The following is a 26972-nucleotide window of genomic DNA, read 5'->3' on the forward strand; positions in this document are numbered from 1 at the left end:
CAGCCGGCGCATGGCTTTCCAGTCTCAGATTTTGCTGATTCCGATTACTTGGCGAAAACGTAGCCACGAGCTCACCACTCTTTTATTGTCAACCATTAACCCAAATGAAGGCAGAGGTAAATCAAGGTTAAGAAGTAAATTTTAATGAAAAGATTAATTTTATAGGCTCAAAAGTACAGTGCAAAAATATGGCTTTAAAATATAAAAAGTAATTCTACATTAAAAAAATTATTAATAGTGTTCATATGAAGCTTTAGAGTCGCTCTAAACTGGCTGGCAACCAAAGCAGTCGCTGCCTCGATTCCTCATCACCTGCCATACCAGCGCAACCAGCAGGATGACTATAATGGGAACTGTGATCCAGATCCAGATGCACTGGCTCTTCTGCTCCTCTTCTACAGGCGTCTTCGTAACTTTCGGCACCTCTTCCACATTCGTTTCGTTCTTCTTCGTCGTCACCTCTTCCGCATTCGTTTCGTTCTTCTTCGTCGTCACCTCTTCCACATTCGTTTCGTTCTTCTTCGTCGACTCCTTCACCACATTCGTTTCGTTCTTCTTCGTCGACTCCTTCACCACATTCGTTATGCTCTTCTTTGTCGCCACCTCTTCTACATTCGTTTCGTTCTTCTTCGTAGACTCCTCCACCACATTCGTTACGTTCTGACCCTTTGGCTTCTCCACCCCATTCTGTGCCTTGCTATCCGATGCTCTTAACTGCCAATAGGAATAAGCTACCATGGCATTGTAAAATTTGTTGTTAAAATTATTTTCACTGGCGGTCAAAGTTCTCAGGTTCTTGAACTTATCATAAGCGGATTTATACTCAAAACTGGTCAGGCGGTTTCCGTCGAGATTCAGGCTTTGAAGAGAGTGGGCTTCCTTAAGGGTCTCCAAAGGTACTTTCTGTAGTTTATTATAGGAGAGGTCCAGGGTCTCAAGTTTGCTTCCGAAAAGAGGAGATCCCATTGGCAGAGTTTCTATGTTATTGTTGGACAGTTTGAGAATCTTGAGATTGGGCAGCAGGCAGTCAAAGTAAAGGTCACCGCTGGAGAGCTGAATGGTGTCCAATGAGGTAGAAGACAGATCCAGCTGCTTCAGCGACCGACTTTTGCAGAGGATATCGCTGAGAAAGGATACATTCAGTGTAGCTCCGTGCAAGTCCAAATTGGTCAACGGTGAGTTTCCCGCTCGAATGCTTTGGACACTTCCGCTGATCTTTAAGGTTTCCACTGCACTGTTTTCCAGAGTTATGTTGAGAACGTCAATGGCTAACTTCACCTCTTTTAGCTGGTCGCAGTCGTTGAGGAGCAAGTAATCGATGCTCCTTATGGGGTTCCCGGCCGGAAGGATAATTTTAGTCAACGGGTTTTTTCGTAGATCTAATCCCTTTAACTTTGTATTGGACCTAAAGGCGTTCTCCGGAAGGCTAGAGATATCATTATTACTTAAGTCGATCCAAACGATTTTCTCTAGAGGATGGAAGACGTTCTGCGGAAGATGTCGAATAAAGTTGTTCGGCAGATGTAGAAACTCCAGGAGCGATAGTCCTTCAAAAGCCTGATCTCGTATCACTTGTAGAAAGTTGTTGTTAATCATTAGCACATTTAAATTGGTGTAGTTGGCAAAATAGCTATTTTGTAACTCAAAAATTTTAGTGTCCTTGTAGCTTAACCACACGACGAGGTCCTTGGGAGGAGGCTCAGTTCTGTTATCGGGTTGGCAGTTGCCCCAATGTAGGAGCTTCGGGTTGTCTTTTATTATGAGCTGATCGAGCAGAGGCTTGTTAATCTGTTGGCAGTCGAGTCCAGACAAAGTGTTAGAACAATAATAACCAGGACAAAAGTCCTGATTGGGTGGATTAGATTGGGTCCCGAATAGTGAAATTAAAGTATGGCCTATGATAGGAAAAAATTCAGCGAACAACATTTTGTCCGAATTATTGAAACTAAGCGCGGATTGCGATGGAACCGATTGAATTGAGTGCGAGGAGCTAACTGATCTGAATTACACAGCTCGAATCGGTTTATAAAGCCTTCCAAAGCGCCCATATTCCCGAAGTTCAAACGTTATCGATCGATGGCGTGCTTTCAATGGCGATTATCAAAATTCCTAAAACCCAAAGGAAAAGGCACAGCGTGATCGCCGACACTAGAAATGGTTGCCAAGCTGTTGGTTATTAATATTTAATGAGTAACAAAATAATATAGAAAAAAAACATAGCTTTTATTACTATTATTCCAAAAAGTAATCAAAACTTTAATGCTCGAGGGTCTCATTGCCGCGTCAGTTCGATTTTTATAATCTAGACTTTAGTTTTTTTTTAGGAAAAGCCGGAAGCGAATTTTATGCTTGAAAAGGCAACAACGCTGTTTTCAGCATTATGCGCATAGGGAAATGCCATCCAAAAGTATAAAGTTTAGCTAAATTTGCGCATTAATTCTGAAATAAATCAAAAATTTAATGCCCATGGGACTTGGTGCCGCGCTAGTTCGATTCTTATAATCTGGACTTTGGTTTTTTTTATTTTTTTATAAAGACGGAAGTTAATTTTATGCTAAAAACAGCAATGACGTTGCTTTTAGCATTAAAGAAAGCCACACAAAAGTATAAAGTTTGGCTCTATTTTTATGTTGAACACATGTGACAAAAACTAATTACCGAATAATTAATTATGTTCGTGACGAAAGAGATTGTTTTGCTTTTCTTAGGGTAACTTTAGCTTAGTCATATTCGTTGAGAATCTTAATCAAAATAAATATATTGACGCATTAACGTAAGCCACGTATTTATTTGTTAGTCTGTTTTTAAATTCAAGTCATTTGCTATTAGCAAAACAAACACAGTAATAAGAGAAAAAGCTAAATAAAATTGCCTTACTATCTTAATATTTAATGAAGGGTACTCTCATAAATGGGTAACCAACTCCCCTTGAGTAAAACTCTTTTAAAAAATGTATTGTTTTCTCGTTTAATATTTATTTCTCTCGGGGCTTTTCCATTTCTGAAATGTTCTGGGGTACATATATGGTACACAAGTAAACCGTAAAATAATTCCAAGCGAAATGAATCTTTACACGATCGTGGGGAAATACAAGTACGTACTAGGGGTCCCGTAAACAATGTCCTACGCGTCCATTAACTACGAATAATACAGGTAGGGGCGTCTGAGTTCACTGAATGGATTGGGCGGGGTCGAGTTGTGGATCATCTTGGTTGGGTGCGACTCGCTAAGTGCGTGCGTCTAATATTACCTTCTATATATATTTATGATCGTAAGGTGTATATATTTATCTTGTGTTCGATTGTGTGTGGCCTTGTGATATTTCGCTTGCGATACCTTAGTAAACTTGATTGCATTTCTGTATTGTATTTACGGTTTCATACGATTATGTTTAACTCGGTTGAAGTGCTGCCTATGTGACGTTTTCCAACTGAGGATACGAAACAAAGAAGTTGTAACTCTATAACTTGTGAACTCTACCTCGGAGTCCCCACTAAATTGCATTCAATGGAGAGGTGGTCCTCGGCCTCGTTCCTCCCCTATCGTCCTTTGTTTGTTGGTTTTGGTTCCCTAAAATGTATGCATATATTTAAAATACGACCCCGTCTGGGGGGGCTTAAAACGATTTTAGGCTACAGTAAAACATTTTCAATGCGCCAAGCTGCGAAGCTTTCAAGTCTTAACTATTCAATCAACTACCAAGTAAAGTGTATAATTCCGTATAATTCGAAAATTGTTATCTCTGTTTATATTTTGTTAAAAAAAAGCAACAACTCATCAGCAGGATACTGGCTTCCTTTTGGTTTTCCGTGTTGTCTTGTGGCTTAGCAGTCTAGAGATTAGCTTCAGTGGAGAGATATTCTAAGTAATTACGCATTGCTGTAAAAGCAACCGGCTAAAGTTCAATATAAAGACAAAAATATTATTGTTACCAGAAGAAAGCTTTGGGTGTGAGTGTGTGTGTGGATCTAGCGAAGGCGAAAGCAGCCCAACTTTACATTTATGTATATTTTCCGGAGTGTATAGAAAGTGGGTGTCCAGTGGTTTGTGTGATACCAAGCTTAGAATTGCCTTACCTAAACCAACACTGACAGTGCGGGAGGTTTTACAAAAGAGAGTTTTTGGGAATATCAAATATTAAATAAATTAAAATTTTGAAAATAATGTTTAAGTCTTCTTGTGGTTCTTTCTTTCATAACCTCATTAATGTAAACATAATGCAACATATGAGGTTATTATTAAAATGGCAAAGTGGTGTTGATTCCTCCCAAAAACTCTCCTTTGAAAACCCCTCCTAGCTTGCCATCTCATACCTAGCCTAATAGTTCTACAACTTGATGGTTCCCCTTTCGATCTCTGCTATTTTTGGTTTCTTTATCACATGCTTTGCATTTCGGCTGCTCAAAACTTGTCTGTATGTGCGTATGTGTGTATACTGTTGTCCCGGTTGGGGATCTCCTCTTAGAGCTTGTCCAGGTCCGGCTCCTCCGGTTCGGTCGGACTGATCGGCGACATTTCCACACTATCCAGAAGCGGTGTCTTCTCCTCGCTGCAGCTGCTGCCGGGTGCATCGTCCATGTCCATCACGAAGATCCTCGAGAGATCGGCGCCACTGAGGGTCAATCTGGACGGCGACTCGTCCACCGAGCTGCTGGTGCTGCTGCTGCTGTTGCTACTGGTGGTGTTTGCGGTGATGTGGCTCTGGCTGCTCATGATACTGTGGTTGCCAGGTTTACTTTGGCTGCCCTGGGCTGGGGTGCTCGGGATGGCGGTGCTCTGATCAAGGGACTTGGAGGGCGTGCGATAGCTGGCAGTTGCTGAGGTGGCCACTAAATTCGATTGGCTGGACTGAGCGGACAGCGAGGTGGTCTTAATATTGGTCGTCTTCAGGTGGCTGCCGATGGAGCAGCTGCTGCTCCACCTGCCGCCCTGAGGGTGATTCCTCTGATTGTAGTGGGGCTGATTGTACTGGAGCCCCAGGCCCTGCTGCGATGATGCCGTGGCATTATTGTCGTTATCGTTGAAGCTCATCTCGTCCTCGCTGTGCGTGTTGTTAATGGCCGTCTGCTTGAGCCGCACCAGATGCCGCTCCGAGTACGACTTGCGGGCGTCCATCACTCTCAAATAGTCGGAGGACTCGCCCAGGTCCTCGCTCTTGGAGCTGCAGTACCTGGCCGCGTTGCGGCCGCCGCTGCCGTTGCCACAAAAGCTGGTGGTCACGCTAAGCATCTGTTGGCTTCCGCTCAGCGACCTCCGGCTGGCCTGGGAGCTGCTCCTGCTGCTCTCGTACTGATTGTCCCGCAGCGAGCAGGGCGAGATCCTCGGCGACGGATTGTTCTCCATCAGAGAGTCGTTGCTCTTGGCTATCCGGTTCTTTCTGTAGAACTTGCTGTCCCGCCAGAGAGTCTGTCTGCCGGTGCGCTGCATCTCGATGCTGTTGCTCGGATGACTGGGCGGCGTCTGGCTGGTGGGCGTGGCCGTGGGCGACTCCTGGCCCTGGCCCTTGCTGATGCGAAAGGAAGCGTGGGTGAGCTTCTTGTACTTCTCACTCTGCATGTTCACGCGATTGTCCGAGTGTGTGCGATCCGCCATCGGGAGGAAGGCGTTGTCGATGCGGCGCTCCTCCTCCAAGGAGCGGAAGGCCAGGCGGTTCACGTGCTTCAGGTGCTGCTTGTCAGAGGTTCGCTTCGGGGACATGTCCTCGAAGGAGCTCACCTGGAAGGGAAACTAATTGAGCTTTTTTTTACAGACTAACAGAAAATCATATTTTATTCTTTACAGAAAACTAATCGAATATTTCAAACCTAAATTTTACTGTAAGTTCTTACTCACCCGATATTTCTGCGAGAAGACCTCTATCATTCCCGATCGCTTCGAGGGCGACGTGGTGTAGATGGAGTTCTGATCGTTGACCAGGATCTTGGGCGGATCAAACTGCTGCTGCTGCTGCTGCTGGGGATGGCCCTGCCCCGGTGCCTGAACCTGGCTCTGAGCCTGACCCTGACCCGCATTGCTGTTGGAGGCCAGCGAAGAGCTGCTCGAGTTACTGGTGGCCGTTACCAAGATCTTCGGTGACAGCGAAACTGGAAACTGCTGGGGACGTATGTTCCCATAGGAGCCGCAATTGGAACCGGACGAGGTGGAGCCCGTGCCCGACATGGCATCGTCGATATGGAGAAAGTTGTTGGGGGAACTCTCGCGGCACGGCGAGGAAATGGCCGAGTCCTGGGACACCATGCTCCGGGGAATGGTGGCCAGCTCCAGGCAGGTCTCATTGCCGCCCGTAGTGGTGGCTATGATGATATCCTCCACGCCCTCGTCGATGGGCGAGGAGATGGACTGGAAGCTGCTCAGCCGAATGCTGGAAGAGCCGATGGACAGGTCGTTGTCGGTCAGCGAACCGAAGGCCGAGTCCTGGGAGGGATTGCTGCGGCCGTACTTGAGGCACTTCAGCGAGTACTCCAGCCGCCGGCTCTTCGAGTTCTTGTAGTTGCACATATCCGCGGTGAGCTGGTGATTGAAGGAAGCTCCTGCAGCCGACGAAGTGCAGGCCGGAGCCTGCAGCCTCTGAGCTCCCGACGAGCCACTGGGTTCCTCCTCCTCGAGAACCTCGAACTCCTCCACCTCCACCTCCTGGGCCTCGTAGCCATCCTCGGCGGCAACCACACCCTCGGCCAGCAGCACATTCAGGTTGCTCTGGCTGCTGGTGCTACACCGAATGGTCGGTGGCAGGTGCTCCTGCCCCGGCTCCGGCTCGTGGCCATTGTCATCCGAATAGAGGGCCGCCGGGTCACAGTAGTGGATGGGCGACTCCGAGGGCGGGTCGTACGAGTGGACGTACGAGTGGGCGGAGTGCCATTGCTGCAGGCGCAGCAAGTGCTGCCGGTGGCAGCTACCACCGACCACAATCTCCTCCAGCAGACCCTCCTCCGAGTCGCTTGATATGTCAAATGAGTCCATTGTTCGGCTGATACTGTATGGGCGGGCGGTTGGGTTGGAGAAGTGGGAGGAAAAGGCCAGAGAATAACAATCAGAAATTCAGAATTCGAAATTTTCAATCGCACTCCGACTGCGGCACCTGGTTCGGATTTCTTTTGTGTTTGGATATGCAGAGAAGCCATGGCATGTCACTGGATGCGATGAGTGTGTGTTGTGTGTTGGTGAGTGTGCGGCTGCAATAGAAGCGGCAATACGTGCGGGTTTCCAATCTAGCCCAAGTTGCCTCTGCTCTCCAGAAACTCAATTAGTGGCCTATCAAAACTAAGGTTCTGCTGATAGCTCAGATACAAGGATGTCTGAAGAAGGGCTAAACTTCGTTTAAAAGGTGGGATATAAGTTGGGAAGTATTTTAGCTGCGAGTTAACTCAATTAAGTCTTTATTTTACAAGCTTACATGAAAATTATTGCTTACTATCACGAATTTAATACTACCCCAAAAAATCACAAATTACATTCCAATTACTATCGAAAACTAGACTAAAAGTGAAAACATTTAACCCACTAGGAAAAGGGCATTCAGTGCTTAATCGAAAACAAATATTGCCTTTGTACATACATATGTATATATTCTCTACATCATGCAATCAACAATATAAACATAAAGTTTTGTTCACAGAATTTATGGTGAGATTAAAGCAAATAAGATACATTCAGATATATACAAAAAATGTATAATGCAAACTATAAAGTCTAAAAACTAGTGCAAACAAAAGGCATTGGGATTATGTGGTTTGGCACTCGTTAAATGAATAAATAAATATACGATTTCTGCACTTTCTGCTGGCCCCTCGCATCGAATGGAGTTTCGATTTGGTTTACTTTGAGGTGTGCAAGTGGTGTTGCTTGCTTTGCTTGTGGCTTGCTGGCTGGCGGTGCAGTGAATCATACAAAAAATTGCCACTTACCACATATTTTGTTTTATTTTTTTTCCGTTTGATTTCATTTTCCATTTAATATAAAAAATTTACATGTTTGTACAAAAAATGGATGATTTTTTAGCATACTCTGCAGTTAATGGTTTTATTTTCAGGTATTCATTTTATTCAGGTATTCATTTTGTTTCACACGATATTCAGTTTTGTAAAATTTAATTGTGAGATATAATTTTTTATGAGTTGTTCATGGTTTCAGTTTGGGGTTTGGTTTTGGTTTATTTTTTTCTTTTTTTTGGTACGTTTCAGTTGGGTTTGGTTTCGGATTAGTACATACGAAAGACTTCATAGGGCGCAGGCGGAACACTGTTGTTATAGTTGGAGTTGTTGGAGTTGGAGTTGTTGTTGTAGTTGTTGTTGTTGGTTTTTTAGTTAGTCGAACGGGTTATGTAAATAAACAAATGCAGAAATGCAAGAGTTTGTAAATCAAAAACAAAACACACACATAGGTGATGTAAACAAAAGTGAACGTTGATAGACATTCGAGGGCGGATCGGTATGTGTGTAGAAGATGATGGGTTTGGTGTAGCGGCAACTGTAACGGTAACTGCAACGGTAACGGGATTCTGGGCGCTTTCGCAACACTAAGATAGATTTAACACACAGATACACACACACAACAGAGTTGAGTAGTAGTAGTAGTAGTAGTAGTAGGCGGTAGTAGTAGTAGTAGGAGAGAAAGAGAGAGTAAAACATTGCATACGGAAAAAATACTTTAGTTGACAAAATCCTCCGCTACATAAAATTTTTTTAATTAATTAATGTAAGTAAAAAACATGCGTTTGAGTATTTTAGTTAATATTTTTTATTTACTGAGGCAGCTGAGTAAATTTACACGGGGTCATTGGGATGCTTAAATATACATGAGGCAAAAACAACAAAATGAGGACACCTTTTCGGGACTTTTTTGCTTCCGTCCTCGTTCTTTATCACTCAATTATATCCCTGTCTTGTATGCATAATTTTAAATTCTGCCTAAGGCTCCGGTGAATGGGAATGGCATGGAATGGGTCAGGCTGAGCAGAGTCCAGGGCATTACCATAATTACCTTTAGGCACGCACTCACACACACACCCGGAGCCACACGCACATCATCAAGCTTTTGGCCACATTTTTCGCTCAGCCATATCTGTCCGTGTGTTAGTTTTCTCTTGGCCGTCTTTTCTTTGTCATGTCTTTTTGTTTAACCTCTCCATGGCTGTGTGTGTGTGTGTGTGAGTGTATTTGCATGTGTGTGAGTCTCTCTTTATTAGCCCGAAATGCGAGTGCACAAGAACGGGATTAACAGGCCCAGAGCGTGGATTAAATTTAGGCCCAAACGTGGGGCGGAGCTATGACTCTACTAGAAGCAAAAAGAGGTCTTTTGGATCTTCCTAAATATTTTTTAAAATATTGTAAATATTTTTTAGAACAGCCAATTTATATTTGAATTTAATTGGTAATCTCTGGGCAACCTAGGCACAAAAGACATTAGCCTTTGCTGCAATATCTTTATACCCTTGCAGGGTATTATAATTTCAGTCAGAAGTTTGCAACGCAGTGAAGGAGACGTTTCCGACCCTATAAAGTATATATATTCTTGATCAGCATCAACAGCCGAGTCGATATAGCCATGTCCGTCTGTCCGTCTGTCCGTCTGTCCGTCTGTCCGTCTGTCCGTCTGTCCGTCTGTCCGTCTGTCCGTCTGTCTGTCTGTCTGTCTGTCTGTCTGTCTGTCTGTCTGTTTCTACGCAAACTAGTCCCTCAGTTTTAAAGCTATCTGAATGAAACTTTGCATATAGTCTTCTATATACTCTCACTGCTATATATGTCGGAACGGGCCGGATCGGACGACTATATCATATAGCTGCCATACAAATGTTCGATAAATTTTTAGAAAAAAAATTATAACTTTGCTGTTTTTTAACATTTTTGAACAATTTTTTAGATATGGCCATTTTATATTATTTCTGAATTTTGGTAAAAATTTTATGAAAATCGGACGACTATATCTTATAGCTGCTATAGAAACGATCGGGAAATTAATAGGAAACAAATTATAACTTCGTTGTTTTTCAACGTATTTTCATCTACTCTGAGATATAAGCTTATTTTATTATTCTAGAATTTTGGTATAAATTTCATGAAAATCGGACAACTATATCATATAGCGGCCATAGGAGCGATCGGTAGATGTAGAGAAAATGTAAAGGTGTGAATGTAAAACTGTAACTGTCAAACTGTAAACATAATAAGTATAGGTTAAATATAATGAAATAATATCTGCAAGGGTATACAAACTTCGGCGTGCCGAAGTTAGCTTCCTTTCTTGTTTTAAAAATTTAATTGATTTCATCTCAGAAATGTCTTATAGGTCAAGAGGTTCAACCTTTGGTTCACAGTTTATTATTATTTTTATATAAATTAATAAATAAAATTACTCTATAAATATTATATTAAAAAGCATCCAGGTATCTTAAAGTTAACAGTTTAAGTTAAAACAAAATCCTCTAAGAAAAACTTTAAATGAAACATTATTCATTTTACTTTAAAACATCTATAGATAATCTATCTACACAACTATCTTTAGTTTAAACATCAACTTCCATCTGTTTGGTATCATATCGCCTTAGAGGTCTCTTGATAAACTAATTTCTAAGACTGAGGGACTAATAAAACACCGAATTTCTGATACTTCCTGATCCCATCACACCAAGGAAACATGACACGACGATGAACAGTGTACAGATTGTGTGTGTGAGAGGGACTTATGTGGTTTATGCCGATGACTGAGTAGGTGAAAAGTTGGCAGAGTTTGCTTCTAGGTGGAAAGCTAAGAAACAACTAAGCCGACGGTGAAGCTACTTACCCAGTGCGTCGATCGTGCGGCGTCGAGGGCGGCGTGCAGGGTGAGTTCGCCTCGCTGAGGGAGTGGCCCAGAGAGGCGCATTGGCGCTTCTTAACCGCATGTAGCAGATTCAGAGTGGACCTGCTGAGGCTCGGCTTAATTGTCTAAAAGCAAGATGGATTAAAATAACAAATTTAAATGACAAAAGAAGATACCTACACTAAAACAGGGGCCACGCAGCTCGCGCAAATCGATGCTGCGAAAGAGATCGCACAGGACTAGGTCCTCAACGGAGGGGCAGACACCGCTAGGCGGCTCAAAGATAAGACCTAATATCTCCAGAATCTGTAAAGGAAAATATAAAATATTATATACCTTAATCAAGACTCCATAATTTCATGTTACCTGGCCAATTTGTGGGTAGTGCTGCATCTCCATTTCGAGCACCCGCATGGACGGCTTGGGTGTGGTCAGCTCCTGGCCGGTGCACATCTCGTACAGCAGGTGGCCGAAGCAGACAATGTCCACGTTCTCGATCTCGGTGACCGAGCGGGACCACATGACGGCATTATTCCGCGAGCTGAGGCCCAGTAGACCGTTCTCCAGGCCAGATAACCTGGTGAGCAAAAAAAAAAAGAACCCATGTCACGGAGAATGCATAATTAAATGGCGAGCCCCTCCATATCCCCTCTCCTTTATTCTTCATCTTAATTATGCAGCACATTCGATGGCGGTTCTACCCGAGCCACATCCATGTATTGATGGCCAACACGTGGCCACGACGGCCACAAAGTGCCTACTTTTATGGATTTCTGTGCGAGCGAGAGGGGTAAGGCCTTTATGACAAAGAGCGTATGTCAGACCTGATAGGACAATATTATGACACCACACAGTGCCGTATACTGCAGATTGGCCGGGGCGGCTTTTGGCTCAAGAGTCCTGTCAGTGTTCATTAGAGCGCAGTATTGCTGACTAGCAGGAAAAGACCACCCAAATTGGCTGACAAAAGGCGTTCTGAAGATGCTGACTCTAGGTGCTGGATAGTTGATGGATTTTGATGGCAAAGGTATGTTAATTATTTCACAAAAATGTTAATTAGGCTTTTGGTATGAGAACTTGAATTTCCCTGAAAATCTTACTTTTCTTAGCTGCACTAACTCTATCCGAGCTTTTGCTAATTGAATAACTCGCCTCTTAATTGGTGGCCTGTTATTTTTGCTCTAGATTTTACAGCTCTGATTTATCCTTACATCCTTTGCCTTGATTACCATTTCCCAGAGGCAAAAACGAGAGATTTTCAAAGCAATCCCACTTGAATAAGTATTTTGCTTTGCCACTCCATCAATCAGCTTTTCAGCTTACTACTCTCCATTGCTCTGGCAATGGACTTTTGCCGTCACTTGGCCCTATCGATGGCTGTACATATGTATAAGCAATTTATATGAAAATCAGCTTTTTCAATGTGCTCCCTCCAGCGGATGAAGGCAACTAAATTGGGTCATGCACTTGGAGCAAACTTAAACAAAGAAAAGCTAAAAAAAAAAAAAATAACAAGAAAGGAAGCTAACTTCGGCACGCCGAAGTTTGTATACCCTTGCAGATTGGTTTCGATGTTTATATTATAGATTTAAATGCTGAAAACACTCACAAAACAGAGTTTCCTTACATTTTACCTATACTTATTATGTTTACAGTTTGACAGTTACAGTTTTACAATCCCAGTTTTACATTTTCTCTACATCTACCGATCGGTTTATATGGTAGCTATATGATATAGTTGTCCGATTTTTATGAAATTTATACCATAATTCTAGAATAATAAAAAAAGCTTATATCTCAGAGTAAATAAACATACATTGAAAAACAACGAAACTATAATTTTTTTTCCTATTTATTTCTCGACCGTTCCTATGGCAGCTATATCATATAGTCGTCCGATTTTCATAAAATTTTTACCAAAATTCTGAAACAATATAACATGGCCATATCTAAAAAATGGTGCAAAAATGTTGAAAAACAGTAAAGTTATAATTTTTTTTCTACAAATATATCGAACATTTGTATGGCAGCTATATGATATAGTCGTCCGATCCGGCCCGTTCCGACATATATAGCAGTGAGAGCATATAGAAGACTATATGCAAAGTTTCATTCAGATAGCTTTAAAACTGAGGGACTAGTTTGCGTAGAAACAGACAGACGGACAGACAGACAGACAGACAGACAGACAGACAGACAGACGGACAGACGGACAGACGGACAGACGGACAGACGGACAGACGGACATGGCTAGATCGACTCGGCTGTTGATGCTGATCAAGAATATATATACTTTATAGGGTCGGAAACGTCTCCTTCACTGCGTTGCAAACTTCTGACTGAAATTATAATACCCTGCAAGGGTATAAAAATAAAGAACAAAGAAATCCGCTCTCTTTCACTGACTTTCACCTATAGGAATTCGCTGCAGTATAAGCAATTTTTTGCGACGAGCATTTATTTTTAAAATGGCAAAAAGCTAAAGCTTTATTTTTGTTACACCCATTCGATGTTTCCGAGTGGGTGGCCCTGGGCGGGCGCTTTACGCGTTGTCGCACAGCAGTTACATGGATGTGAATGGAAGAACCAAGGGTCGGGGGGCGATGGGACATGCATTTAAAGTGCCACGAAATGTCCAACGATTCCGTTAAATTGCTTTTAATTTGCCATTTAGGCCCGATATCGTTCTCCCTTCTATTTCGCTGAATTTTGCATGACTGAAATTTCAGGACGGGGCCACCGATGGCCACCGCTTCGATATCAAATATTTCAGTCATTATTAAATTAGTTCACGGCTGAACGAACTCACCTGGCTGCCCCGTTCTGCAGGATGACATTGCCGCTGTGAAGGTGACCGTGAAGCGGAAAGCCGCGCTCCTTTAGGAAGAGCAGTGCCTCCAGGATCTGACGCCCCAGGCGCTGCACTTGGCTCACCGGCAAGCCGTTTGGCTTACGCGTGTACTTTTTGGCCCACGGCTCGTTCCACTGTGCCTGAAAAGGAGTGCATTTTTTTATTTAATTACAATTTTAATACATTTTATATAAAGCAATCACTTTGTATATGAGATCCTTGAGGCTGCCGCGCGAATTGAAGGGCGTCACCAGGCAGGCATAGTTATGCGAGCTGTTGCGCAAGAAGCCCAGGTCCAGCACGGGATATATGTACGGATGATGCAGCGAGCCGAGCAGCTCCATGAGAATCTCCCTGGCACACTCGTTGGGCGGCAGATCCTCGAAGGCCACGCAGTCGGGGGGCAGAGGTAGCAGGGTCAGCAGACGATCTGTGCGAACCTATAAACGTACCCCAATTTAAGCCATAAACTAACAGTCTCTACAATAGCAACCTACCGAAGCATCTGTGACCAGAAACCAGTTCTTGCCGTGCCTCGAGCCGATCTCATCCAGATGAGCAATCACCTCGTAGCGTCCATTGGCACTCTGAATCCATTCCTGGGTGGCGTTCAGGGCCTTCTCCCGCTGGGCCCGCTCCCTGGGACTCCGCTCCACGATCCCATTGCCGCTGTCCAAGGCGGAATACTGGTACTTGATGTTGGGTCTGAAAATTGCCAACAACATTTTAGCTCCCATGTCTGCCCAAGTCCACAAATAATATGGTTGATAGAGAGCATACGTAGTTGAATAATTGCTAACTAAGGAAAATTTGTTTTTGTATGTTACAACTAAAACTAGAACTAATCATGAGTTGGCTTTCTAAAAAACATCGCATCGCATCACACTTTTTGGCGAGGTATTATTTACAACGACCATCAGGGAGGAGGGGCTCAATTAACATAAATTTTCCCATAATTTGCATAAGCGACCGCACTTGACCAGCGTCAAAGCATTTTCGTCCTTCCATTTCAATTATGTGGTCTCATGTTGAATAATGTATATACAGGGATTTTGTTTGCTGATTCCTCAGTATCAGGTTTAGGTGTAAATGCAGAAATTTTTGGGGGGGCAGATAAATTTCACAGATTCATAATTAATATTGAAATTCCTAGGAATTTGATAATGGAATTTGTGCATTCGATTTAATGTTTATTCAAAGATCTTAAACTGAGAACTCTGTTAATATTTATGGTATTTATTGTTATTTTATCTGTAGAATTTCAGTTCTCTTAAAATTTCCTGAATATAAAAATTCGACAAGTGTATTTAACCTAGAGGAACACAATATGTACTAACACAATCCCTGACCGCAGTATTTAACAATTCAAAATTGACCAGAAAACAGCGCCCTAGAGACCCCGAAAAAAAACCTCATCACCATCTGCAAGGGCCACAGGACAATTGCCAAAAACAAGGGAGACACAAAATAATTTGCACAGCAAAATTTTTTCTTGTTGGCAGGAAGTTGAAAGGTGCCGCAGGACAAAGGAATTTGCAACTCAATGAGGAGAGCGGAACACAAGGGACAGGCCAGAGGAAGAGGAAGTAACTGCCTGCACAATGGCGCAGCGGAAACGGAAGCAAGAGTTTATCATTTCATTTTGTTAAGCTCGGTCTCCTTTTTTTTTATCTGTCTGTATTTGAGTTTTTAGAAACAGTTTTTAATTTATTTATTTGTTGCAAGTGAAGAGTTGTACAAAGAGCAGAGTGCAAAAAAAAAAAAAAATAAATAAGGAAATAACAAAAAATGGAAACGGTGTCAAACGAAATGAAAGAAGAAAAGCCAAACAAACTGCACTCACTTGGAGGCTTAAAAACAAGACAGTAAGAAACAGAGATAGAAACTGAGATTAGGAAGAGCAAGAGAGAGGCAAAATAACAATAGAAAGAGAAGAGTAAGAGAGAGAGAGAGAGGTAGAGTGGGAGCGGGACAGGCTCATAAACAAACACTTACGGCCACTCAATCAAAACAGAGCGAAGGTTAAGCACATCCTCGGGTTAAGTTTAGCATGTGTTTGAAAATTTAATAAGGCACAAAACGAAAGTGAGACGCCAGGGGGAGCTGGGTGGGGACAGAGGGGGGGTCAGAGTGAGAGTGAAAGTGTGTTCGTGTGCGGCATAAAATGTTGGCCAAGAGGCTTCCTTTCTTCTCCTGCTCCCTTCCTCACAATCCATTTCACTTTCATTGCGTCACAAGAACTTGCAGAAACGAAAACGAAATGAAAGTAAAACAAGAAAGGAAGCTAACATCGGCACGCCGAAGTTTGTATACCCTTGCAGATATTATTTCATTACATTTTACCTATACTTCTTATGTTTACAGTTTGACAGTTACAGTTTTGCATTCCCAGCTTTACATTTTGTATACATCTACCGATCGGTTTATATGGCAGCTATATGATATAGTAGTCCGATTTTATTGAAATTTATACCAAAATTCTAGAATAATAAAATAAGCTCATAATCCGGAGTAGATGAAAATACGTTGAAAAACAACGAATCTATAATTTTTTTTCTATTAATTTCCCGATCGTTCCTATGGCAGCTATATGATATAGTCGTCCGATTTTTATAAAATTTTTACCAAAATTCAGAAATAATATAAAATGGTCATATCTAAAAAAATGGAGCAAAAATGTTGAAAAACAGCAAAGTTATAATTTTTTTTCTAAAAATATATCGAACATTTGTATGGCAGCTATATGATGTAGTCGTCCGATCCGGCCCGTTCCGACATATATAGCAGTGAGAGTATATAGAAGACTATATGCAAAGTTTCATTCAGATAGCTTTAAAACTGAGGGACTAGTTTGCGTAGAAACGGACAGACGGACAGACGGACAGACGGACAGACGGACATGGCTAGATCGACTCGGCTGTTGATGCTGATCAAGAATATATATACTTTATAGGGTCGGAAACGTCTCCTTCACTGCGTTGCAAACTTCTGACTGAAATTATAATACCCTGCAAGGGTATAAAAAAACAGGAACACGGAGAGAAAAAAATCTAACTAATATAGTTTTTAATTCCAAATTAAATATTGTCAAATAAAATACTATAGTAATTAGGTTTTTTATTAAAATAAATAAAAATAGTATCCTAATAAAATAAATTTAATAGTTATTTGTTATTTCTTGTCTTCTATTTGGCATTCCTATAATTTTTTTAGAATTACCAATCATAAAATCATTCAGTAATTTTTACTGCTGATGACCAATTGTTGTGGATTTTTCGCTCTGTGTACTCATGTGTGTGCGTTAGCTAGACCAGAACAACCAAAAGCCGAGAAAACTCTTTGCCCGTTTGCCTGTCTCTTTAAGCGCATGGCTTGCGCTTTTGGCCAACGGGGCGTATGTGAAATATTTCTCATTTCCCTGCTGTTCAAGGCCTTGACTCCGATTGCAGCCGTACTTTATACTTTTATACCCTAGTGTGTATGTGTGTGTGCTCAAGGGTGTTTCGCCAGTTTGTTTGTTTGTTGATTTAAGCTAATTTTTGTTGCAAAAACGGAGAGGTGACTTTCTTTCGTTTATCTTCTTCGTGATATTGCAGTTTAAATATTTGCAAAACACTCGACACACTTGTTGTTTGCCAAACTCTGGAACGTGGATGGTGAAACGGTAAAGAGAGAAAAATGAGTAAAAGAAGCTAAGGCTGGCAGATTTGAACTCTTGGATGTAGTAAGAAATAAATTAGATTTTCTGTGAATATATATATTTGCCTTGTTTAAAGAGGCTTAAAGAATATTCAGGGAAGCTTTCAAATTTTGTTTGAATTGAAATAATCTACATAAACTTCAACGTGAAATGAAAAGTTGCTTAATTTCCCTCAAATTAAATCAACCAAAAGTATATTTAGCATGTTTCTGCTCAATTTCGAAAGTCACACCAATAACCTTTAATTAAAAAATATTAATTTAAAAGAAACCCTTTCGAGCATCAGGTTCTGCGTTCATTAATATAAATATCAAGCATCTGCGACTAATGGAAATAAGCGAACCGAAGAGGTACGAGCATTTGCCAGATACATGGATACCTGGGGTCCCTGGAGATACAACCTCCATTGGTCGGGGAGGGAGGAACCTGAAGTTCTTCAAAAATGTTCGGATGCCGCGCGTAATTAACGTGCTCGTGTGTGAAATTTTTTATTGCATACTTTGCAGCACTCACACATGCACACTCATCTGCTCGTTAGGGGCACACACATACACACCTATCACACACACACCTCCACATCGACAGACACTTACACACACGAACAGATGCTCACGCTCGCTTGCACATTCATCATACGGCTCAGCACGTGGCTGGAAGGGGTGGCAAGGGGGGCTGAAAGGGGGAGGGAATTGGGCGGACACTCACCCATACACACACACACACACACACCTAGGATACATCCGCACACTCGCGTGAATCAATTTTTCGCCTTTTTCGAGCAAACTTTTGCTGAGTTGATAATTTAATTTGCAATTTTTGAACACTGAAAAGAATTTTAGTTACATGGCCAATTAAAATATGTTAAATATCACTCAATAAAAATTATACCGTAAAAAATATTAACAATACACTAAATTATTTCCAAATATTTCACATTCTTTTTTATATTTTAAATGTATAATGTAAACCCTCTCCTTAACCCTCCTTTTCTGCCAGTGTATTTGTATGGCAGGGCATCTAATTTGAGGAATTTTCACCTTGGCAAACTTTCACCTGCCTTTTGGAACAAAAGAAAAGGGGGATTGGGTGCGGCGGAAAATGCATTCTATCATCGCATTTAATACTTTGACTTTGGCACTGCCTTTGGCTTTTCATTCGAAATGAGAAAACTTTCGAGAATAAAGTTGCGGCAAATATTTCGCTACAGAGGAAGAGAGTCAAAGCCAGAGATATACGCTGAAAGTTAGGGGAAATAAGGGAAGTTTCTATTATATACATATATTTCTTTTTCTTTAATACAAATATTATTTCCCACAAAAGCTTTCAAGTTAATTATATTTTGTTTGCTGCGGCTCAACCCTCTTGAAAATCAGATGGGCTTCCTCTGAATTACTTGTGTGTGTTATCTCTATGTACGGGTGCATGTGTATTAGTTCGAATAAAAAGAATAGTTCAGTGTGGTTTCTTTGGTTGCTACGGAATAATCTACGTGTGGCAAACATTAAAAGCATTTTCGGTTTTTATTTCTATTCATTTTTGGCATGCAAAGTGCTGTCGAGCTGGAATAAAAAATCAACTGAATCGAAACAGAACCAAAACGATATATGAATTGGGCAAGCAAAACGGAAAAAATATGGCACTTGAGAATACGGCACTAGTGGGGGGGGGGCTGATGCTGGATATCTCAAGTATTAGTACAAGCTAATTACAAAATAGTATAAATATTTAGTATAGTATAGAGTAGAGTAGTAAATGCAACCTTGTATTCAGTACTGAATCTATGGTATCTCTACTTCCGGTTTCCGCTGGCATCGACTTGCTAAAGAAGAGCCTAGCTAGATTGTCTAACCTCGCGCTAACCAGCGGCGATTTCTCCGAGTGCTCGGATTGATCTGAGTTATCTTGCTCCGAGCTCGCCGACCGATTGCTGCAAATAGAAGGGTACACAATGGTGGTTGCGTGGTTGGTGGGTGGTTTTTTGTGGGTTTTTGGTATTGGTTTTGGTTTTGGCAAAAAGAAAACATGGAAATAAATGAACAAAATCAGCGTTAAGTGTGTGTTCTCTTCCATTTGTTTGGTCTGTCAAAGAAGCTTCACTGAATCGAACCGAAAAAAGTGTCACAAACTAAAGTAAAACTCGAGGAACCTGTGCACTGTGCTAGGTGTTCTTCGCCCACACATTGCAAAAGTCCTATATACACACACGGACGATATCTTTATATATATCGCTTCGGATCGGGTACTCACCTACTGTAGATCTGGCGCCGATTGGCGGCCGTCAATGCCGAGACATCAAACTCGATCGCCGAGTTGGAGCGTTTCAGGCCGTTCGCCTTGTGCAGCTTCTTCATAATGTGCTTCACTTTCCTATCGGATTGGTTATCGGTTATCGGTTATCGACATCAAATCGGTTGCATTTCGAATTGAGAAACAAACACACACTCATTGGCATACAAACTCTTGACTAAAATATTTGATTTTTTACGTTAAAGTGTTGGAAAAGCATTGGCTGTAAATACTCGATGTTGATATTAAAGCATATCAAAATGATCGATAATTTATCGTTTCTTAAAAACAATCGATAAGAATTAGTTGGTATTTTATAAATAATTTGTTTTATATAAAGGAAAATGTGGGTAATGCATTCAAATTGTTAGTTTAAAAAAATTTTAATTTAAATTTTAAAAAGTTTAAGGTTTTTCTTATGAATTTAGATATAATTAATAAACCAAAAAAGAATGTATTATATTTGTAAAATAAAATTATTATATACAGTGGCTCACAGCTTATTTCGTGCAAAGGTAAACTTGAAATTCAAACTTGTATATCTGACAAACTATAGAAGATATGAAAAAAATTTAAACGCAGTTTTGTTAAGTAGGGCTTAAGCATTTATTTAAGCCCTTAATTATTTTCCAATTCCACTAGATAACGATAAAAACTTAAAAAAACGAAAAATATTGGTTATTTTAATGTCACAGCTTATTTCGTGCAAAAAAGTATATCTTAACTATTTCGGTTTTTCTTAAACTTACAAATTTTTTTTTGTCTTAACTTTATTTGATGACATCCTCTAAAAGAGTTTTAATTAAAGAAATCAACTTTTCTGAGGACTCCTTTGGAATCTTGGACCATTCTTCCAAGGGGGCTGTTTTGAGACCATTTTTATAAGATATCGACCTCTTGCGGATGCCCAGATCCAGAATCGCCCACAAAATCTTAAGGACGATAAGGTCGGGTGACTGGGGAAGTGGATTCACCACATTAGGGCAGTTCCATATCATCCTGGTTTGCACAAGAGTCGATTTTTGCTTTGGGTCATTGTCATGGTAATGTCAGAAAATCCGCTTTGGGCCCAATATATCGGCGATCTGGAGCAAGTTATCCTTCCAAAGTTGAAGGTACATATTCTAGCCATATTTCCCTCGATGAAAACCAGGTTTTCAACATCGGTTGCCGCCATACACGCCCAAACCATGCGAGTACCACTACCGTGCTTGGCTGTAGGGGATCGGTTCTTGTGGTGGAGCTCTGAATTTGATTGTTTTCAAACATATTGCTCTCGGTCCGACCTCATAAATATTGAATTTGGTCTCGTCTGTGAAAATTAATTCATTCCAGAACGAAATCGAATGAAATTATGTGCTCCTTGGCCAATTTAAGCCTGCACTTCGGATTTGTATTGGTTTCGAAAGGCTTTTTCCGGGTTACTCGGCCTTTAAAGATGTGTTCCCGTTATAAACGGCGGACGGTTTCCACGGAATACTTTTAGGCCATTTCATGCCCAACATTTACTATTAGTTTTGTCGCCAAATTTTTTGAATTAACATTAATTTTCCGGATAATTCACATCTTCTCAAGCTTAATAAAAATTTGGTTAGGACCATTTCGGCCAATATCTGCCTCCCGATTTTCCCGATTGAAGCTTGGGATGATTTACTGAACAGCACTAAGGGTAAGGTTAACTATTTAAGTAATATTTTGCCAAGTTTTTCCATTTTTAAAATGATAAAGGACCAATTCCCGCAGTTCGATAGTCGTGCGGAGCGCATTTTGGTAATTCATAGAAAACTGTATTTTCCTGTGATATGAAACGCATCGGAGGGATAAGTAAATTAGCTGATATCGCCTCCAATGAGTTACAAAAAGAATTAGCTAATTTAAAATAACAATTTACAAATTATATGTACCCAAAGTTTTTGCACGAAATAAGCTGTGACATTAAAATAACCAATATTTTTCGTTTTTTTAAGTTTTTATCGTTATCTAGTGGAATTGAAAAATAATTAAGGGCTTAAATAAATGCTTAAGCCCTACTTAACAAAACTGCGTTTCAATTTTTTTTATATCTCCTATAGTTTGTCAGATATGCAAGTTTGAATTTCAAGTTCACCTTTGCACGAAATAAGCTGTGAGCCACTGTATATAGTTTTTGATATTTCAGCCATTCAATAATTTCCCATTACTTTTCCAACCTTTTTCCCAGGCATTTTTGAGCTTGGGACTCCTCATTGCCAAGGGATCTCACTCACTTTTCGGGCACTGGCGGCCGGACGAAGGGGTCGTGTCCTGTGACGGCACTGGCCCGGTTGTCGATCCGCTGCTGCTGGGCAGCCTTGTTGAACTTGAACATGGTGAAGGACTTCTTGGCGCTGGCCACCTCGCACACGCGCACAATGATCTTGCGGCTGCTCTTGAAGACCGTGTTCAGGGTCTTGTAGACGAGGATCGAGACAGACTTGGAGGCGTGTGGATTGTGGCTGCTGTGGTGCTGCGAGGGCGGGGGATTTGGCAGGGACTGCTGCTGCTTCAGTTGATGCACTGGAGCATGCGGCGCCGTCGACGCCGAGGATTGTGATCGGGTGATGACTTTACTATCCCTCGGGAGATGATTCCGTTCGCGCTGATCCCGCTGATCCCGGTGGCAGCTGATGATGAGCTCCGGCTCCGGATGCGGCGCTGCCGGATCGCTGACCTCGCTGGATGTGTCCTGTGAGAGTGTATTTATTGTTGTTTGTTTTTGTTTTGGTTTTTTGGGTTTTTTTTTCGAACAAAAGTTGAGTAGTGGCCACAAGGAAATGGAAAGAAATATGCGGTAAAGACGTTTAAGAAATATATATTAATCCAGAAACAAGGTATTAGCGCAGCAACGAAACGAAAACGAGAACTGACAGAAGCGCTTCGTGGATGGTAAAATGGGTAAATCAAAAGCCATATAAGCTATATCTATCACCCCGGCAGTAGCACTTGCTCAACAATCGTTCAGGGAGTGTAAATCAACTGAGGTTTAATTATTTTGCTGTAAAAGACAATCACAAAAGCATATTTTGATGGGGAACTTTGCCAAGTTCCTTGGTTGTCTTTCGCTGTGAATTGTGGTTTGTGATTTGTGACTTCTGTGTGTCTGTGAAACGGAAGCGGAAATGTTAAGGAAAAGGATAATCAAATGAAAGATAAAGCATGCTTTCGGTCATACGCCAATTTTTCAATTCAACTAAACTAATTTGCAGCCAATTTGTATAGAAGCGTAATCTAGGAAATTTGCATAATAAAATTGTGTGAAGTTCAAACGAAAAAAATTCAACTAATTTCAGCGTGTCTGGAGTATTGAAATTTTGCAGCCAATTGGAGTTTTTGGAAAATCATAAATTGTATTGGAACAGTTGTGGGTTTTCTTTAGCTTTGCTCTGGTGATTTGATTTGCTCTCAATTTGCTGACTAATTTGCTCCGCTCGGTAACTTGACTTGCTGATGCAACGAAAGCGAATTTACCTACCGATCGCCTAGGCAAAGTTCGCTACAGTCCAAAATGGCACGACACCTAAATCCGAGGTTCGATGGTTACAGAAATTTAGTTACACAATTCGATTCTTCAGGTTTTTTTTTGCGGGGGGGTTAATGGTGGTTGATGAATTGTGATGCTTGACCCCAGTTCGATTTTTAGTTCGCAGGCTTATATCTACATAATTTGATTTGATTTTCCAGCATTCAATTAAAATCAGCCAGATGGTCAATCGACAAGTGCTCATATTTGGTTGATTTTCACAGTGAAAATTTCCACCAATTGAAATCTATTCTACGGAAAAGTTCTAAAGTTTCCCCAATTGGTTTCTCTTATATTTGTTATTTCTTTTATATTTCACTTGTACATATGTACTGAGCTACCTTATTATTATTACGAATAATAAATTTATAGTTGACTTATACACATTTCCCCTTTTTATAAATAAAATATTTATATTAGCTTTAAAATTTCTATAACAAAAGGTAATTTCATATTTCTTCTATTAAAGTTTCTATTTCATTTGCCTTTTTATACCCTTGCAGGGTATTATAATTTCAGTCAGAAGTTTGCAACGCAGTGAAGGAGACGTTTCCGACCCTATAAAGTATATATATTCTTGATCAGCATCAACAGCCGAGTCGATCTAGCCATGTCCGTCTGTCCGTCTGTCCGTCCGTCTGTCCGTCTGTCCGTCTGTCCGTCCGTCTGTCCGTTTCTACGCAAACTAGTCCCTCAGTTTTAAAGCTATCTGAATGAAACTTTGCATATAGTCTTCTATATACTCTCACTGCTATATATGTCGGAACGGTCCGGATTGGACGACTATATCATATAGCTCCCATACAAATGATCGATAAATTTTTAGAAAAAAAATTTTAACTTTGCTGTTTATCAACATTTTGGCACTATTTTTCAGATATGGCCATTTTATATTATTTCAGAATTTCGGTAAAAAGTTCATGAAAATCGGACGACTATATCTTATAGCTGCCATAGGAACTATAGGGAAATTAATACGAAAAAAATTATAACTTCGTTGTTTTTCAACCTATTTTTATCTACTCTGAGATATAAGCTTATTTTATTAGTTCCGAATTTTGGTATAAATTTTATGAAAATCGGACAACTATATCATATAGCTGCCATATAAACCGATCGGTAGATGTAGAGAAAATGTAAAACTGGGAATGTAAAACTGTAACTGTCAAACTCTAAACATAATAAGTATAGGTAAAATGTTATGAAATAATATCTGCAAGGGTATACAAACTTCGGCGTGCCGAAGTTAGCTTCCTTTCTTGTTCTAAAATATTTTTTTTTTTATAATTATTAAATATGTAGTTTATCCAATTAAACAATATTTTTAACAAAAAGAAGTAGCTGAAAAATACTTTGAAATTTTTGCCCCGAAATATATTCCGCCAATTAATTTTGAAATGACTTCTTATAACTTTACAAGCTTTCTAAAAAAAATTCCAATAATTTCCAAGTGCTTAATTAATGTTTAACAAAACAACTGCCAAGTGGCAACTGTTTTGCATGTGCGCTAAAATCCTTCAACCATTTGTTATAATAAAGCCTCTCTTTATGTTTCAACTGCCTGCTTTTGCTTTTAGCCGGAACAGCAATTAGACCATCTAACAGAGGCATGATAGATCAGATTTCCATTTGAAATGCCGCCACAGTCGGCGTACGTTAATTAAAAAGTACACGCCCCTTCAACATGCGAAACTTTTGAAGTTATTTTACCGAAAGCAAATGCGTTTGCAGTTCAACGAATGTCCTTCACACGGTGAAAAGTAAACCACAGGCACGGCGAGCACAATAAAAGCAGCCACTACACACACACACTCGCAGCGCGGCGGAAGAACAATGGAAAGGACTTTAATAGACGCTTAAATAAATCATACGCCCCGTCTCCCCTCGAGCGATGTAAGACCGCGTGTGTGTGTGTGTGAGAGCTGCGTGACATTGAGCTCTATATAGAGTGTATAAACCAGGCAGCATTTTTTGCACGTGTTCGCCGCACATTCTCGTCCCCCCGCTGCCCCCTGTCCCATTTGTCTAATTGTCTAATTCTAATTTTAAATTGTGTTTTTTTAGTTGCTGTTGTTGCATGCGCCTTGTAGGTTGATTTAATCGTATTTGTTCTCTTTCCCAGTCCGCCCTCGGGCCATTTATCTAATCAGGGACAGCACACAAATGCTCAAAGTTCGTTTCTGCCTTTTACTTTCAAGACACTTTATTGATTTTCCTTTTGGGAGCGGTGTAAGTGGTTCGCTTTTTATTTTCTTTTGGCTTTCAGGTGTGCAGCAACGAAAGAACGCCTCCCCACCCTTCACCTGCCCGGGTGTCAAATTCATATTCATATTCACATTCACAATCACGATAGGTGAGTTGAGCTCTGGTTTATTCTCCGCTTTGATTATTGCATTATCCTGTCCGTCACTAGCTTGTTCAGTGCAAATTAAATTGTCAATTTCGGTAAATGGCCAGAGAGAACGCGATGTGGAACGCGTTTGACTAGAAAACAGATGTCATTAATCAATATCGTACTGTTCTTCGTCTGGGACTTAGCCGGGGGGCTTAGTTCGCTCCTCCAGACATTAATTCTCGGGCACTTTAATTGAATCGCTTTCGGTGGGAGCTTAGTGGCAAGATATTACTCATGCTGAGAGTTAAAAATAGGCAGGAAATGTCTCCATGCCCTTAGTCAATTACTGATTGTTTCGGTGGGTATTAAGGGGGGGTTTTGTACAAAAATTGATTACAAAGTTAGGGAAAAACATTCGGGGGAATGATTATTCATTTTTATGGATCATTTTTACGTTATTTATATTTTGTAGTTTTAAGAACTTTCGAACAATTTTATCACATTTTGTAATCTGATGAAATTGACTCTAAACTTATCGTTGGTTTTTCAGAAGTCTAAGAAAATATATCACATTTTCTTCTTTTTTAAGCAACTTTTTAATCTTCATATTTTACAATTTATCTCCCTAGAAATACTCTCATAATAAGACCATAATTTTTTTCATTACAAGCCACCCAGCTCCTTTAATCTTCCACCGCAAAGTGCTGCGACCGAAATAGAATTGCACATTAAAAATGATGATGATGATGATGATGGAGAGATGATGGGCGGACAGAGCTGTGTGGCACCTGTTTTTGACGATTTGTAGGGGAGTTTCACCACCCCAAAACACTAGACCAGCACACTCCACGACCTGCCTGGCTCCATCATGGATGCACTCATTGTTGATTGGGTCAGACGGATTTTAATAAATAATTAAATAGTTTCGGGAACGTCACAAAGTTTGGCAAAGAGTTGACTTTCCGGTGTCACGTCGCCGCGTTGCATGTAATGGATTAGAAAATTTCGGAGCAACCAAATTAACTTTTGCCAAGTTACAACAAGTTCTCAAAGTTTTACACCCGCTGACGCGACGAAACTTTGCGGTATAAATTACTAGAATATTTAAGCCATGAAAACGCGGCCAACACGGTTCACGGGTCGTCCGTTAATGAAGGTGCGATTCGAATATCGTTTCGTTTGGGGCGAAAACTATGAAATTCTTCATTCCAGTCGGACCGAGGTGTGTTTTCAGGTATTACACTCGTATATAAGGCCACCTCTGTATGTATAGAAGTGGCCCACAATGCACTATGGGGAATTTTGCCATTTTCATGGTATTAATTAATAACTTTTAAACTAAGTAATATATTTCGAAACGGTTTTTTTATTATAGTTTTGGGCTCCATAAGAAATGTTTTTTGGAAAAATGGGCGTGGTTCCGCCCTCGCTTGACGATTTTTGTATTTTTAATTTTTTTTTTAAG

At 40.8% G+C, this 26972-nt stretch overlaps 2 protein-coding genes across 7 annotated transcripts in view; both read right to left on the reverse strand.

Moving 5' to 3' along the window:
* Positions 1-264: 264 nt before the first annotated feature.
* On the reverse strand, positions 265-1603 carry LOC108073598 (leucine-rich repeat-containing G-protein coupled receptor 5-like). Its single transcript, XM_017165289.2, has one exon. The coding sequence runs from the start codon at positions 1594-1596 to the stop codon at positions 265-267; it is 1332 nt and encodes a 443-aa protein (XP_017020778.1). The 5' UTR covers positions 1597-1603.
* Positions 1604-3759: 2156 nt separating this feature from the next.
* Positions 3760-26972, reverse strand: part of Slob (Slowpoke binding protein) — a 28904-nt gene continuing 5691 nt past the window's right edge. Inside the window, exons 4-14 of one of the 6 annotated variants that reach the window (XM_070287938.1) lie at positions 21881-22338; positions 19596-19715; positions 19198-19275; positions 14146-14353; positions 13852-14088; positions 13607-13788; positions 11164-11374; positions 10978-11103; positions 10780-10922; positions 5833-6973; positions 3760-5715 (exon numbers count right to left, since the gene is read on the reverse strand). In XM_070287938.1, the coding sequence (XP_070144039.1) occupies positions 4462-5715; positions 5833-6973; positions 10780-10922; positions 10978-11103; positions 11164-11374; positions 13607-13788; positions 13852-14088; positions 14146-14353; positions 19198-19275; positions 19596-19715; positions 21881-22338 (4158 nt within the window). In that variant the 3' untranslated portion in view covers positions 3760-4461. Of the gene's footprint in view, positions 5716-5832; positions 6974-7904; positions 8238-10779; positions 10923-10977; positions 11104-11163; positions 11375-13606; positions 13789-13851; positions 14089-14145; positions 14354-19107; positions 19276-19595; positions 19716-21880; positions 22339-26972 lie in introns of those variants that run through there. The other 5 variants (XM_070287937.1, XM_070287940.1, XM_070287944.1 and 2 more) reach the window with 5 other exon arrangements.

The sequence above is a fragment of the Drosophila kikkawai genome, chromosome 2L, assembly GCF_030179895.1.
Source record: "Drosophila kikkawai strain 14028-0561.14 chromosome 2L, DkikHiC1v2, whole genome shotgun sequence".
Taxonomy (NCBI): Eukaryota; Metazoa; Arthropoda; class Insecta; order Diptera; family Drosophilidae; genus Drosophila; species Drosophila kikkawai.

Excerpts from the sequence above, each read along its gene's own strand:
- LOC108073598 (XM_017165289.2), bottom strand. The coding sequence starts at position 1,596 with ATGATTAACAACAACTTTCTACAAGTGATACGAGATCAGGCTTTTGAA.